At 37.9% G+C, this 14,974-nt stretch overlaps 2 protein-coding genes across 16 annotated transcripts in view; both read left to right on the forward strand.

Moving 5' to 3' along the window:
* LOC140545513 (protocadherin alpha-C2-like) overlaps positions 1–8,989 on the forward strand; it is a 32,317-nt gene extending 23,328 nt beyond the window's left edge. For 7 of the 15 annotated variants that reach the window (XR_011978274.1, XR_011978273.1, XR_011978275.1 and 4 more), the window contains exons 2-3: positions 4,902–4,937; positions 6,030–8,989. Coding sequence is in view for 12 of the 15 variants with exons in the window: in XM_072668330.1 (XP_072524431.1) it covers positions 4,902–4,913 (12 nt within the window). In the remaining 3 variants the exon portion in view is untranslated. Of the gene's footprint in view, positions 1–14; positions 2,371–4,901; positions 4,938–6,029 lie in introns of those variants that run through there. The other 8 variants (XM_072668296.1, XM_072668378.1, XM_072668305.1 and 5 more) reach the window with 3 other exon arrangements.
* Positions 8,990–10,742: 1,753 nt separating this feature from the next.
* LOC140545582 (protocadherin alpha-C2-like) overlaps positions 10,743–14,974 on the forward strand; it is a 133,931-nt gene continuing 129,699 nt past the window's right edge. Inside the window, exon 1 of the mRNA XM_072668451.1 lies at positions 10,743–13,234. Coding sequence (XP_072524552.1) covers positions 10,874–13,234 — 2,361 coding nt within the window. The 5' untranslated portion in view covers positions 10,743–10,873. The remainder of the gene's footprint in view (positions 13,235–14,974) is intronic.

The raw sequence follows: 14,974 nt of genomic DNA on the forward strand, positions 1-14,974 counted from the left end.
CAGAGAAGGTACGTTTCCGTCCTTTTTCTGACTGCGACCATTAACATGGCGTTTGCTGTTACACACTATTCCATTCCTGAAGAAATGGAAGAAGGATCCATTGTTTCCAATCTAGCTACTGATTTAGGACTGGACGTAAAAGCGCTTAACCAACGTAAGGTGCGTTTAGAGATCATGGCAAATAAAAAGTACCTTGAGGTGAACAAAGAGACTGGAGACATGTACATTCAAGAGCGAATAGATAGGGAGCATTTGTGCGCCTCCAAAACGACATGCTTTTTGAAATTGGATGCCATCATAGAAAACCCTATACGTATGTTTAATATTGAATTAGAAATTGTGGATATTAATGACAATGCACCACAGTTTCGGAGGGATGTAATTCATTTGGACATATCGGAATCTACACCCGCTGGTGAAAGATTTTCCTTAACTAATGCATTTGATCTTGACGTTGGAACGAATTCGATTAAGACGTACTTTCTCAATGAAAATAACCACTTTAGCATTGAAATTCAAAGTGGACGAGATGGATCAAAATTTCCAGATTTGGTTTTAACGAAAACTCTGGACAGAGAGGAACAAGCAATTTATAATTTAATACTTACTGCAGTAGATGGTGGACTTCCTACGCGCTCTGGCACAGCCAGCATCATTGTGCGCGTGCTGGACACCAACGACAACGCCCCTCAGTTTGACAAAGAAAGTTACACCATAAACCTAACGGAGAACTCACCCATAGGAAGTATTGTGGTTAAATTAAATGCAACAGACGCAGATGAAGGGTCAAATTCCGAAATCATGTATTCATATAGTTTGTATACGTCAGAGAAAACTCAGAACACTTTCAGCTTAAATCCAGACAATGGTGAAATCAGAGTTAAAGAAATGATTAACTATGAAGATTTCAGGATTTATGACATGGAAATCATGGCAACAGATAAAGGGCTAAATTCCCTGTCAGGGAAATGTAAAGTAAGAATTTTAGTCACAGATATGAATGACAATCATCCTGAAATTTCTATTAAGTCTTTCACTAGTCCCGTTAAGGAAAATATAGCTGTAGGTACAGTCATTGCAGTGATCAGTGTAAGCGACAAAGATTCTGGAGAAAATGGACAAATAGATGTTCACATATCTGATAAACTGCCCTTTATGCTTAGAGAGTCATCTGATAATTATTATGAGCTCCTGGTGTCAGAACCGTTAGATCGTGAAAAGGTTCAAGAATATGACATCTCATTTATCGTCACAGACAGAGGAACCCCTCCATTATCTGATAATGAAACGATGACTCTAGAACTGCTGGATGTGAATGACAATGTTCCTCAGTTTCCACGGTCATTCTACACCATTCAGGTGAAGGAAAATAACGCACCAGGAGAATTACTGAGCTGCATTACTGCACACGACCCAGACCTCCATGAAAACCAGTATCTAGTTTATTTCATCATTGAAAGGGAAATAGTGAACACCTCCATGTCCATGCTGTTCTCCATCAACCCAGAGAACGGAAACCTTTATGCACTAAAGACATTTGATTATGAAGTAGAGAAAGAGTTCCTTTTCCACATTGAGGCCAGAGACTCTGGCATTCCTCCGCTCAGCAGCAACGTAACCGTTCACATCATTATAATGGACCAGAATGACAACACCCCACTTATAGTGTCTCCATGGCGCGCGCACGGCTCAGTGGTGGAGGAGAAAATTCCGAGATCCACCGATAAAGGAACTCTGATAGCAAAAGTGATTGCAATTGACACTGACTCAGTGCACAACTCTCGGATCACGTACCAGTTCCTCCAGAACACTGATGCTACTTTATTCAGCTTGGACCAGTACAACGGAGAGATCCGGACCATGAGGATGTTCAGCTACAGAGACTCGCGCCACCAGCGGCTGGTGGTGATCGCCAAAGACAACGGAGAGCCCTCGCTCTCTGCTACAGTCACCATCAAACTATCCACAGTGGAAACCGCGCTCAAAACCTACGCAGACATGACTGAAGTGCCTGAATATGACATCTTTTCAGACTTGAACCTCTATCTGGTGATCGGATTGGGATCGGTGTCATTTCTCTTACTGATCACCATACTGGTGACCATCGTACTGAAGTGTCAGAAACCCAAGCCCAGCAAAGCAGCTCCTCCATGTAGGAACAGTGTGATCAGTGAGAGGAACTCTACCATAGCCGATTCTACCCTGGTGTCCAACGATGCCTACTGGTACAGTTTGTTTCTGGCAGAGACGAGGAAGGGAAAGCTGGTAGTTAGGCAGCCTGTGCCAAAGGGTGCACGATACATTGTGTCCAGTATACCGAGGAGTACAGGACTGACCGAAACTAGTGACTCAGCTGCATCCACTCTGCAGGTAGGAAAGCGAATCACATTATTTGGGAATGATGCTGACATTTTAATCCTGAAGATTTTCAACATTACTGTGGTGATATTTTCTCAGTCCTTCATAACAGTTCTTCACATTTTCCTTGTCCTTAGTAATTGGCTTAATGCTCGCCGCCTTTTCTGCTTTCCTTGACGTCCAATTTTGATCTTTTGTATATTCTGTTTTCCTTTTCCTTTTTCGTTTTAAACTTCCTCGCCTATATTCTACATGGCACTTTGTTTTCACTTACACTAGATTATTGAGCTTGATATCTCATACTATTATTTTTTTAAACATGATTTAATATTCTTTCTCAAAATAACCCTTTTGTCTGGCTTGTGTGTGTGTTTGTGTGTATAAGCTTTTCAGATACTGTGTGCATAGTTTGGGGCAGTGGTGTCTCAACGGTTATAGCACTGGGGGATTGATGACAGGGTTGTGGGTTCGATACCCAGACTAGCTACCGATGTTGGGTTCTTGAGCCAGGCACTCTCTTCTCCATGGGTGTTGCTGGCTGCTCAGTGCTCATTGCTTCAGGCACGTGTGCTCACTGTCACTGTGTGTGCTTGATCACTATATGTGTATGTGTGTGTACACTGCATGGATGGTTTAATGGCGGAGGCCAAATTCCAAATGTCCAACCCAAATGGTGGTTATGTTTGTTTTGTCTGTGTATAATCTTTAGATTATGCAGATTACAAAAATTAAAACTCCAGCAAAAAATACAAAATTAATTGCCAGAGTTTTAATCATACTTCTTTTAGGTAATTGTTGTTTAATTAGAGTTGTTGTAGAAAACACATCTATGGTTGTTAATTTGTATTTATCATACTTATTTTTGATGTGTTTTTATGTCCTAGTTCTTGCCCTCCAGGCAGTATACCAGGCAATGTACCATACCTTCAGCCACAACCTTAAAACCACTTGCCAAATATTATATACATCCGTCTTGTTTCTCCAGCAAAACAGCTCTGACCTGATCTAGACATGAACCGCACAAGAAAGGCAGCATTACTTTTACAGCAATTTGTGCTACAGTGGATGACCTTTGCTGCCCATGCACATCAGTGAGTCTGTCATTGGCTGTCCTTCCTTTGACCACTTTTGGTGCTAATCAGGAACACCACACAAGACCTGCTGTTTTGGACTAACACACTGATTTTAAGCACTCTGTTAGCTGGATGAGATTTGTTAGCCCAGAGAAAAAATCAAAGAATATATATTGCAATGTCTCCAAATCGTTGGACTTGAGAACCACTGTTTTTAAATGATTTAATAATTCAGCATATGCCATCTGAATCTCATCTGCTTTCCTCTCATCCCCAGCCCCCCATGTTGGAAAACCATAGCTAATGTCTGCTAGCAGGTTTACTGACTACTGACAAAATCTTCTGTAATGGAAACAGGCACCGTGTCAGGTTCCCACTTTCAAACTCTGTCTGAAATGGGATTAACTAGCTGCAGTAGGGTTTTGTTAGTATTGTTGGTACAATTGTAGCAGGCTTAAGTAAGTGAATTTTATTTATGCATTCAACAAATAAATAAACAATGACAATGAGCATTTGTGATTCAAATTTCTGTTTCATTTTCACACAAATAACATGTTTAACAGTTATTGCCAAAAATAATAAATCTAAATGACAAAACTGCTGTTGTAAGTCTGTATTTAATTCATAAGGAAATTATGTTCATATTTGATTCAAATAATTTGTGCTGCCTGTTTAGTATAAAGTGTTTATATGTCTTTGCGAGAAGTATATAATACATGTTTAAAGATGTATGGTTACACATGTTTGTGAGAATGTTTGTAAGATGAAAGAAGAAGAAGAAGAAGAAGAAGAAGAAGAGAGAGAGAGAGATTATGTTTTATTATTGACATTTTATTTGATCTCTTATTTGTTTTGTGTTTTGTGTCTCAATATGGTCTATTTTGATAGATTTTAAAAATTCCTGGTTGGTTTAAATTATATAACATTTTTCTGCACTGACACTGGTAGAATAATGTCATTATTCACAATTACTATTGTACATTTTTAATAAGTTGTCTATATGTGTATATGTTTTAAGTTCTGTAAAGTAACTATGTTTACATCTTTATTCTGTTCATATTTTCACACTTTGGGATCTGGGAGGGGTTAAATTAAAGCCTTTTCAAACAAAGTAGGCTATATTCGCTTTAAGTGTTTTGTATTTAGCTTACTGAGACATTCCAGTTGCTAAAGTATCTCCCCTAAACTGTTATATTTTCACTATTTTGTCCCAAGCATTGCAAAATATCACCACAATTGAATCAATGTTTTTTATAATTTAATTATTTTTCTGTAAATAATTTGGAAGCTCAGCAAAGTAAGAAGTAAGAAACAAGTAAGAAAACAGCAGTGAACACATATTTTTTTGTAATTATTTTTTTTATTTGGTTGAGGCCTTCCTGTGTAATTTGAGACACATTTTACCTTGATATTTATCGCCTAACTTAATGATTGAAATTCCTGTTTCTTGTTTTTGTTTCTGTTCTAAAGTACTCAAAATGAGCGAGGTCCCTTCCTGTGTTGGAGGTATGCAGCCCTGTCGTCCTCTCTTTGGAGCGTCTCAGCCAAGCGCCCTTTTGACCCTTTGACTTTTTATCAAATGAGTGCTATTGTTTGTTTCTCTGTTTTGGTGTTTTTATGTGGAGTTTGAACTGTCTTGTTGTAGGAGAAGCTGTGGAACTGATGTATACAACTTCACTTACTTTTTCGTACACTTTTCATTACAATACACACCATCACTAGGCAATGAGCCTGTTTGTCCTCTTGTAATTTTTAAAAAAGCTTAAAGATGTTTTAAACCTTGTCAAATTGAAATTCAGATTGATCAGTTTACCTTATAGTCATGGTCAGTATAACTATTTTAGGGGCAACAGAAGATATGGTCCCTTAATGACCAACTTGGTGGGTGGCTTTACATGAACAACTATAATTTACAGTCCTGGCCAGCAGACATACTAGTAATGATAATAATGATTAACTATGTGGTCTGTTTGGCAGCAGCTCAGGCTCAAATGGTAATTAAAGTAGGGTACTCAGATATACCTTTCTCTCCAGTGTTATGTCTGCTGGGACACTTACAATCACACACCTGTCACAAAAACTGCAGTCTGTTCCTGTGTAGACATACATTCTATACATACCCTCCACATGGTTTCATGCATGAAGTAATTTATTTATTTATTAATCTTTTTATTGTTAATGATGTTTATAATATCCCAAACACCATTACTGAAACGAATGACTTGTGTGTATGTTCGACTGTGTTTGAATGGTTGGGTTAATAGACTGACTCACATACTGCTTCTGGTGAATTTCTGTTCACAGATAATGTAATGTGATTTCAGGGATGGAAAAGTAACTAAAATAATCACTCAATAATCTACCACCCTCACATCCCTCCCAACCACACCTAATCTCTGAGCATGGTATTCATAAAAAGATTTCCCATCACAGTTCAATCAAAACCGAGGTCACATATTTTTGGTATTTTGCCTGTAGCCCTTTGTTTGAGTGACAGGCCTCGGCTGCATGAGACATGTTTAGATTCTGGTCTACCACATGGATGTGGTTGGTTTAAATTCTACCCTTGACTGTCTCTTGTCATTCTCTGATTCGCAGGCCTCCACTACCACCAGCAGCAGTTCCTCGTAAGGCCGGAACATGCCCACCTGAAACCTGCCCTCCTCCCTGGTTACCTGTCTGCGCCTAAATTCTGAACATTCTGACATTACGCTGGTTTCATTCCCTTGACTTTTTTTCTTGCATCGATGCTGAGAATCTAACTGACTGGACAGAGGGGGGACTTTGTCTCTGGTTGTGACTGATGGATGCTCTTACATGGAGAACAGCATTGCCCCTCCTGCACCCTCCCACGATACACAAGCTTGTAACCTCTTACAATGGCCAATCTGCTTACTGCATTAACATCCATGTTAATTAAACATGCATGGATCTGCATGGCTATGGCTTTACAATGGACTTTCATTCTGTGCTTTAGGGATCTAAGAAACAAACAAAACAACAAAGTCCTGAAATGGAAACCTAAAATTAAACCTAAACAATACAATTAAGGAAGCACAAATTTGTGAAGATAATACTACCAAGTGGGAAATCATCAACTTGTACTATTATTGAATAAAGGGACAATGTTGTTTTGTGTTAAATATATGTATTTGTGTGTGTTGTACCACCTCTGTGTTGCTATTTAAATCAATAGTTTACTATTGTGCAAAATGTGATGGAGGTGGCCAGTGTGGCTATGGGTTGTCATTCAATCAAGCAGTAACACACCAGATTACACTTTTACACTTTTGTTCAGTGCATTGTCAAGCAGTTGAAAGCTTGTTTGGAATGAAAACCAGAAAACACTGGCCCTTTACAGATTACATTGATGAACCCTGCTTTACAGTCTTTATAGAATGCTGTGTATACTTGATCTCAAGATGAGAACAAATATTCTTTTTGTTTTAAATGGTTATTTGTGTGGTAATGCATTACGCATATGGAAACATAATCAGGCTCATTCTTTAAGTGAAAATCATTTTCTATAAAATTTCATTGCTGGTGGGGACTATAACCTGGTACAATTGGTTTGTTACTACTAGTTTAAATAATCTATTACCATTTTATACATGTTCATCTGATCTGGTGGAATGTGTTATTTTGATGTTTTCTAGTATTGTACTATATTATGCTTGCTTTAAGCAAAAAAGAGGTCAACGTGTGAGAAACACTTATAATGTGCTTTTTCCTTAAGGTACTGAAATGTTGACTGCTTACGCTGTTCAAATTGTTGAGTTCTTATCTTACTGGTGTGTAGATTATTACATTTGTGGTACAATATATAATGTTTCTGTTTTATCCTTAGTATGCAGTACTGTGTCTTATCATTCTGCAGTTGTACTATATATTCCAAAATCATAGTATCATCATTCATAGTAATCACAGCTTTTTTGCTAAAAGAAAATATGTATGGGGTTTTGATGGGTTCCACAGGCAGTGCAAATTGTGAGGTCAAAGTGCTAGGAGGCATGTGTAAGTATGTGCAAGTGTAAGATCTGTCAGAGAAAGACATTAGATCTAGAGATGACAGAGCTCTAAGTAGGTCATGCTAAGCTTCTGAAAGTATAGTATTATTAATTTAATCAGAATCCTCCTTTGTGGTATTAAAATAGGCCTGCCTATTTAAAACCACTAGATTCCTGAGGCAGAGTATGTCCATTGTTTTACAACTTTTTTGTCTTTCTTTTTATTTCTTTGTGAACAGAATATTGAAGCCTCTCCACATCAATGCATATACACCGTGACTCCAAAAATATAGGTTATATTTATACACAACAGTGTTTGGTGGAGCTGTTACCCTTTTAGAGAACACATTTGGGAAAGCCTATTAGAAAATAGGAAAACACTATGTACAAGAATGTGAGAATAAGTGTTCTTTAAACTTTTATCTGCAAAACAATGGCTAAGCAATGCTCACAATGTAATAATAAAAAGTCTAGATGTGCTGGAAGGACTTGGGTATTCATGTTAACATGATGTTTACTAGTGTGTAATGTTAATTATTTTGCATACTGCTTCCTGTTGCAGCCAAGTGTTCTACAATTTGTTTTACCTATTCATTTAAATTTGTGGTGTGAGGAAAGAGACTGGGACTTATAGGTTATGTGTTATTAGATGGCTGGTACGGTCACTATCACTGTCAGTGTTGTCAATGCAATGGGATTAAACTCCTACGCACAGCCTTAGTTCAAATTTAGCAAATCTGTATTCTGCCAAGAAGGAACATAATCAGATTCTCATCTTAAATTTGTGGTGTGAGAAAAGAGACTCTGACTTTTAGGTTATGTGTTATTACATGGCTGGTACTGTCACTGTCAATGTTGTCAATGCAGTGGGATTAAACTCCTATGCATAGCCTTAGTTCAAACTCAGCAAATCTGTATTCTGCCAAGAAGGAACATAAACAGATTCTCACCTTATAGCTTACATTATAGCATTTATCACCAGTCTTATAAGAGTATATATCCTAGGAAATGAAACGTTTGTCAGCCTAGGGAAACATCACATACCCATTTATATAATATTGTCTTTGGAATGAATATTAAGTTCTAATAAAAAGAGAACAATGGGTATTTTCTCAATTTTGCATTAAGAGACAAACAAATACTGAATATATGCTGGCATAAGATGCACATTGTTCAAGTCCCTAGTGTGCTTATGAGGATTTGGCTGGCTGAATGTCTGTGGTGATGGAATTAAGTTAGGGAGGGAAAGACATGTTATGTTAGTACATTTTATGATTATGATAAAATCTGACTTGTTTTGCATACTTGCTGCTTTTTTTTAATGGAATGTTTTTTTGTATATACTGGATGGGTGATGAATATGAAGAGATGGATCAATCTCTAAAGATAATGGTTTACAATAAGGTTTTTTGACAAATCACTGTTTCTGTTATTTTCTTTTTTATCATGCTTAGTTTTTATAATCATTATAAGCTGTGATGTATCTTCTCATTGATAAAAAATAACACTTTTCCATGTAAATACAAAAGTGTGAATAAAATTCAAACAGTATTTGCGATTTGTGGATGTTCACTTTGTGTTGCAGTACACAAAGTACTGCATACAATGAAAGACAGGAGAATAGCAGACACCATTCCTCTCCTTCTCTTATGCTGACCTAATTCTATCCTTTCAGCTTACAGAGCAGAGAGACTGCAGTACTGCTGTGAGCTACTGCAGAGAACACACACACACACACACACACACACACACACAGAGAGAGAGAGAGAGAGAGAGAAAGAGAGAGAGATTTTTCTGATTGTGTGATGACCAACACCCTTTACCGCTGCATTTAGTCAATACTGTTATGGTTATGTCCAAAAAGAATGCCCATCCCCCAATTTTCTGTTTCCCCAGACATTGCAGTGACAAAGCTTCCATTAGCGTGCAGTACTGACTGCTGGTTTCTAAGCTACAACAGCCCTACTTTTAGCGTGTGATAAAAATAAATGTCAAGGTGGGAGGTAGGAAAAACGTAAAATCACATAAGTTAAATATTTAGAACGATTCTTATGGGGTTTGTTTAAGATATTTTGGCTGTTAGTGTTTCACAACGTCCGCAGTCCAAGGTTTTTGCACGCATCCCCCATTACACCTCCCACTCTGGACTCTTAAACAGCAGTGCTCAGCACCACAGACAGCGGTCTGCCCTGCAGAAGAGCTGTAGCTATGGAAACGGGCAGGCTGGTGGGGAGAGGGGCGTGGGATGTGGAATGAATTAGCCGGTAATGTGATATTTTGAAAAGCGCCTCCCTGTGGCCTAGACTTCATAGATCATTCTCAAATTTATTTGTAAAATAAAACGGTATAAACTAATAATACAGTAACAAATTACCACGTGATCCAGTGACGTGACGGCTTTTATTATTATTAATTTATAATAATTATTATTATATTATAATTTATAATAATTAATAATAATAATAATAATCATCATCATCATCATCATCCTCATGCAAATGTCTAAGCCGAAAACAATATCAATTATATATATATATATATATATATATATATATATATATATATATATATATATATATATATATATATAATAGTAGCAGGTTCTTGAAGTTATTAAATAAAAAATAGATTATTTTGAAACAAGTGTTTCTAATATTAACCAGTTATAGCTGCTGGTTGCTGTGCTCTGAATAGTAGTTTGTAGTAGTAATAGTAGTTGTCTGTATAAAACCCACACAACAGTGATACATGAACAGAACATGATAAGAGAAAAATGACGTAATGCGTGGGAACAAGCCTGTGCAGTATGGGTGGGGTTGATGCTGTCACGTGGTTTGAGGAACTCAACCACATGGTGCCACTGTTCACAATAGAAATAGACACAGCCCTGATCTTAAAGTGTAAGTATATGTGGCTGATGGAAGGCAGAAGTGGAAAGAACTAACAGAGAGAAAGCGCAATCCTGATCAAATAGATAGAAATATGCAAAAATATAAATGAATTAGTCCCTAAACACGTCCACAGGGGTAATCACATTATGATATATATGATAAGTCACAGTGTATATATAATTATTTTCTTTTTTACTTTTTAAAATATTTGTACGGCACATTTTATTGTTTAATTTGTTCCCATGTTAAAATATTTTAATTGATAATTATTTAGAATTATTTCCTCTGAAGTGTTGTTTAATTGTAACCAAGCAGAGCTGCAATTTAAAACCAGGACGCACAGTGGCGCAATAAGAAAAGAAACTCTAATACTTAGGCGTCTGAAACATCACTGTTCAGTGGGGATGCTATGACAGTTAGAGATTGTAACAAAGACCCACGAACGAGGACCATGAAGAAGATCCAATTTCAAGTAACTGCAGCAGTTTAAGGAATTATGCACACTTCTATTTTTGTCCGGAGAATGAGCAATATTTAACACAATATGGCGAGTGGACATTTACGAACAGGATGGACATACGGACGTACTGTCATCCATTTTTTGTGTCTTCTGTTTCTTTGCGACAGGACCTTAACAGAAATACGTTATTCTCTTCAAGAAGAATCAAAGGTCGGAACTGTGTTGGGAAATATAGGCAAAGATTTGGGTTTAGACTCACCTGCTGTGGCAGCCAGGAATCTGCGGATTGTATCGGGGACAAAGCAGGAGCTTTTTCAGGTAAATCAAAGAGAAAGTGCTTTGTTCGTTGGCCGTAGAATAGACAGAGAGGAGCTATGCTCTAAAACTAACCCCTGTTTAATCAACATTAAAGCGGTTATCGAGAATCCCCTCGAAATGCATCAAATATTGGTCGAAATTGTTGATGTTAATGATAATGCGCCTACATTTGTAGACCAAGTTTATAATTTGACAATAGTTGAATATGCAATAACTGGAACACGGTATCAGTTAGAGGGTGCACACGACCCAGATGTAGGTTCAAATGCCTTGCAAGCTTATAAACTCAGTTCGAACCAATTTTTTCGTTTAGAAACGGAAGATTTGGATGATGAGGGAAAAATCCCATTCCTCGTTCTACAAAGACCTCTGGATAGGGAAAATAGTGCAAGGCATAATTTAATATTAACGGCAATTGATGGAGGGAAACCCCATAAAACAGGAACTCTGAGTATTGCTGTTATTGTATTAGATGTCAATGATAACGCACCCGTTTGTGCTAAACAGAAATACACAGTGACGGTAAAGGAAGATGCTCCGGAAGGAACGTTTTTGCTTCGCATTAACGCTACAGATTCGGATGAAGGAATAAACGGAGAAATTGAATACACCTTACGAAACAAATTTAGAAATGGTGCATTAGAGCTGTTTGATTTAAACGGTAAAACAGGGGAGTTAAGGATAAAAAGTGGTCTTAATTATGAAGAGAAACAAGTGTATGATCTAAAAATTCTAGCAGCGGATAAGGGGGCAGTGTCATTGTCCACGCAGTGCAACGTCCTCGTGAAAGTAGAGGATGTCAATGACAATCGACCAGCAATTGATGTTACTTCTTTCTCTGGTCAAATTCCTGAAGACGCGCCTCCTGGTACAGTAGTTGCTTTGATGGGAGTGACAGACTTGGATTCAGGTGTAAACGGGCAGGTAGTGTGTTCTTTACCCAGTAGCACACCATTTGAGCTCAAGCAGTCATTAGATTCCAATTATTATTCTGTGGTTACTAAAGAATACATAGATAAAGAGTCAGTGCCGTTTTATAACATTGCGATAACCGCAAAAGATTTAGGATCTCCTCCACTATCATCAACAAAGATAATAAATGTTGAGGTGGTAGACATCAATGACAACAGCCCTGCGTTTATCCAAAGCCCATACACGTTTTACATAGCGGAAAACCACAAACCAGGCTGGCCGGTTTTCTCAGTGAGCGCGACTGATGCAGATGAGGGTGAAAACGCAAAGGTATCCTACTCAATAGATCGATTAAACTCAGATCAAAGCGTAACGTCTTTCTTGAATATTAATGAGGCAAACGGAACCGTTATGGCACTAAAAAGTTTCGATTTTGAGGCAATGAAATCTTTCCAGTTCCACGTGCTCGCTACAGACTCTGGAACTCCACCACTGAGCACCAATGTCACAGTGAACGTGTTCATCCTGGATCAGAACGACAACGTTCCAGTGATCTTATATCCAGTCAGCTCAAACGGATCTGCTGAAGGTGTGGAGGAGATTCCCCGCAATGTGAACGCAGGACATTTGGTGACTAAAGTGAGAGCCTATGATGCAGATATAGGATACAATGGCTGGTTATTATTTTCACTGCAGGAAGTGAGTGACCACAGTCTGTTTGGTTTGGACCGCTACACAGGACAGATAAGGACCCTCCGCTCATTCACAGAAACAGACGAGGCTCAGCATAAACTGGTCATACTGGTCAAAGACAATGGCAATGTCTCACTTTCAGCAACAGCAACTGTAATTATTAAAGTTGTGGAGCCCAAAGAGGCTTTTGCAACTTCTGATGTAAAAAACCCTGTAAACGATGAAGAGGACAGTGACGTTACTTTTTATCTTATCATCACTCTGGGCTCAGTTTCAGTGCTTTTTGTCATCAGCATCGTCGTACTGATTGCAATGCAGTGCTCCAAATCCACAGACTATTCCTCCAAGTATTTGCAGGATGCAAATTATGACGGTACACTGTGTCATAGTATCCAGTACAAATCTGGAGATAAACGCTACATGTTAGTTGGACCCAGAATGAGTATCGGTTCTACTATAGTTCCTGGAAGCAATGGGAATACTCTTGTGGTATCAGATCACAGAAGGAGAGCGTCTGTGGAGGTAAGATTTAATTATTCTTTAAATTTAATTAAATTAATATTATATTAAACTTAATTATTGTAAGTATTGCTTTCCCAGTTTCTTCTTACTGCATTTACAAGGTCCATGTATTTTAATACCTATTTTATTTTGCTTCTTATTTGAGTTATTTTTACATTTATTTAAACTGTGTCTGAATATTGGAAGATTGTCTTTTATATTATTTATTATTAAACAGATATGTATGTTTTAATGTTAAGGGCCTAAATTTAGTTGTTAGTAAAAATAGACATGTATCCCAGGAAGAATGGGTGCTGTCCGTCGTGTCGGTTCTGAAATGACATTTTTAGGGTAAAAGCTGAAAAAGTCTTGCCTATTTTAATTTGCACAATTGTAACATAAAAGCAATGGTCATTTGTTTCAGCATGTCTTCAACGTTACGTTCGAAAAACAAATAAAATCATAAACGTATACAAATGTGTAAAACCTTTCAATGACACTATTGCAGGACTAGGTGAGCTCCACATGGCGTCAGTGTTACACTATAATGTTATTTAGGAATAAATCCCACTCCACTAACTGCCTGGGAGCTGTTTTTTTTCAGACAGTACATCGTGCGAGGTGTGTTCATGGAACAGTGTCCTTATGATTTGAAACATTTTTGTATGAGGAAATATACTTTTAAATGCACTGGTAAATGGAAACCGATATTTTGGTTTTCAGTAAGTCTGAATATATATTCGTCCGCGATGAACGACCACAGACATCGGAGCGGATGGGAGTATTGGTGGATTGCTTTATGGCTTTGTTTGCTGTTGTGCTTCGTGGACAAGGCTACCGCGCAGATAAGATATTCTATTCCAGAGGAAGTGAAAGAGGGATCGGTTGTCGGAAACGTTGCCACTGATTTGGGTTTTGATATTAGTACTTTGGTGGATAGACGTTTTCGCATTGTTTCTGGATCCAAGGACGATCTTTTCCAGGTAAATCAGAACAATGGCGTTTTGTACGTTCAGAAGAAAGCCGACAGAGAGGAAATATGTGATGGCTATGATATCTGCTTGATAAATCTAAAAATCGCTGTTGAAAATCCTCTGGAAATTCACTATATTGGAGTTGAAATTGTTGACGTAAACGATCACTACCCTAATTTTGCAGAAAATCACCTTTATTTAGAGGTAGCAGAAAATAAAGCTCCAGGTGCGCGACTTGACCTACCGCCAGCACGAGATCCAGATGTTGGTATCAATTCTATTCGTAGTTACAAACTTAGTCAAAATGAGCATTTTTCATTAGAGGTAAGAGATGGTGGTGAAGACAGTCTACCTTCGCTTATCTTACAGAAATATTTGGACCGGGAAAATGCGCATAGACATGAACTACAATTAATGGCGGTTGACGGTGGAAAGCCTCCTAAATCCGGAAACCTAAATATAACTATAACTGTCCTAGATATCAATGACAACCAGCCTGTGTGTAGCCAAGATATGTACTCGATAGCTATACATGAGAACGTTACTGTTGGAACCATTGTACTGAAAGTGAATGCAACAGACCCAGATGATGGTCGCAATGGACAGGTTGAATATTCGTGGGGTAGAAATACGCAGAAAAAAATCCAAGACGTTTTTGAAGTAGATCGCATTACTGGAGAAATTCGTGTCAAAAAACAGATTGACTTTGAAGACAACCAAATTTACAGACTAAATATACAGGCTTCCGATAAAGGACAGCCTCCTCTCTCAGTCGATTGCAGAGTTA

Source organism: Salminus brasiliensis, chromosome 2 (genome assembly GCF_030463535.1).
Source record: "Salminus brasiliensis chromosome 2, fSalBra1.hap2, whole genome shotgun sequence".
In the NCBI taxonomy this organism is placed as follows: domain Eukaryota; kingdom Metazoa; phylum Chordata; class Actinopteri; order Characiformes; family Bryconidae; genus Salminus; species Salminus brasiliensis.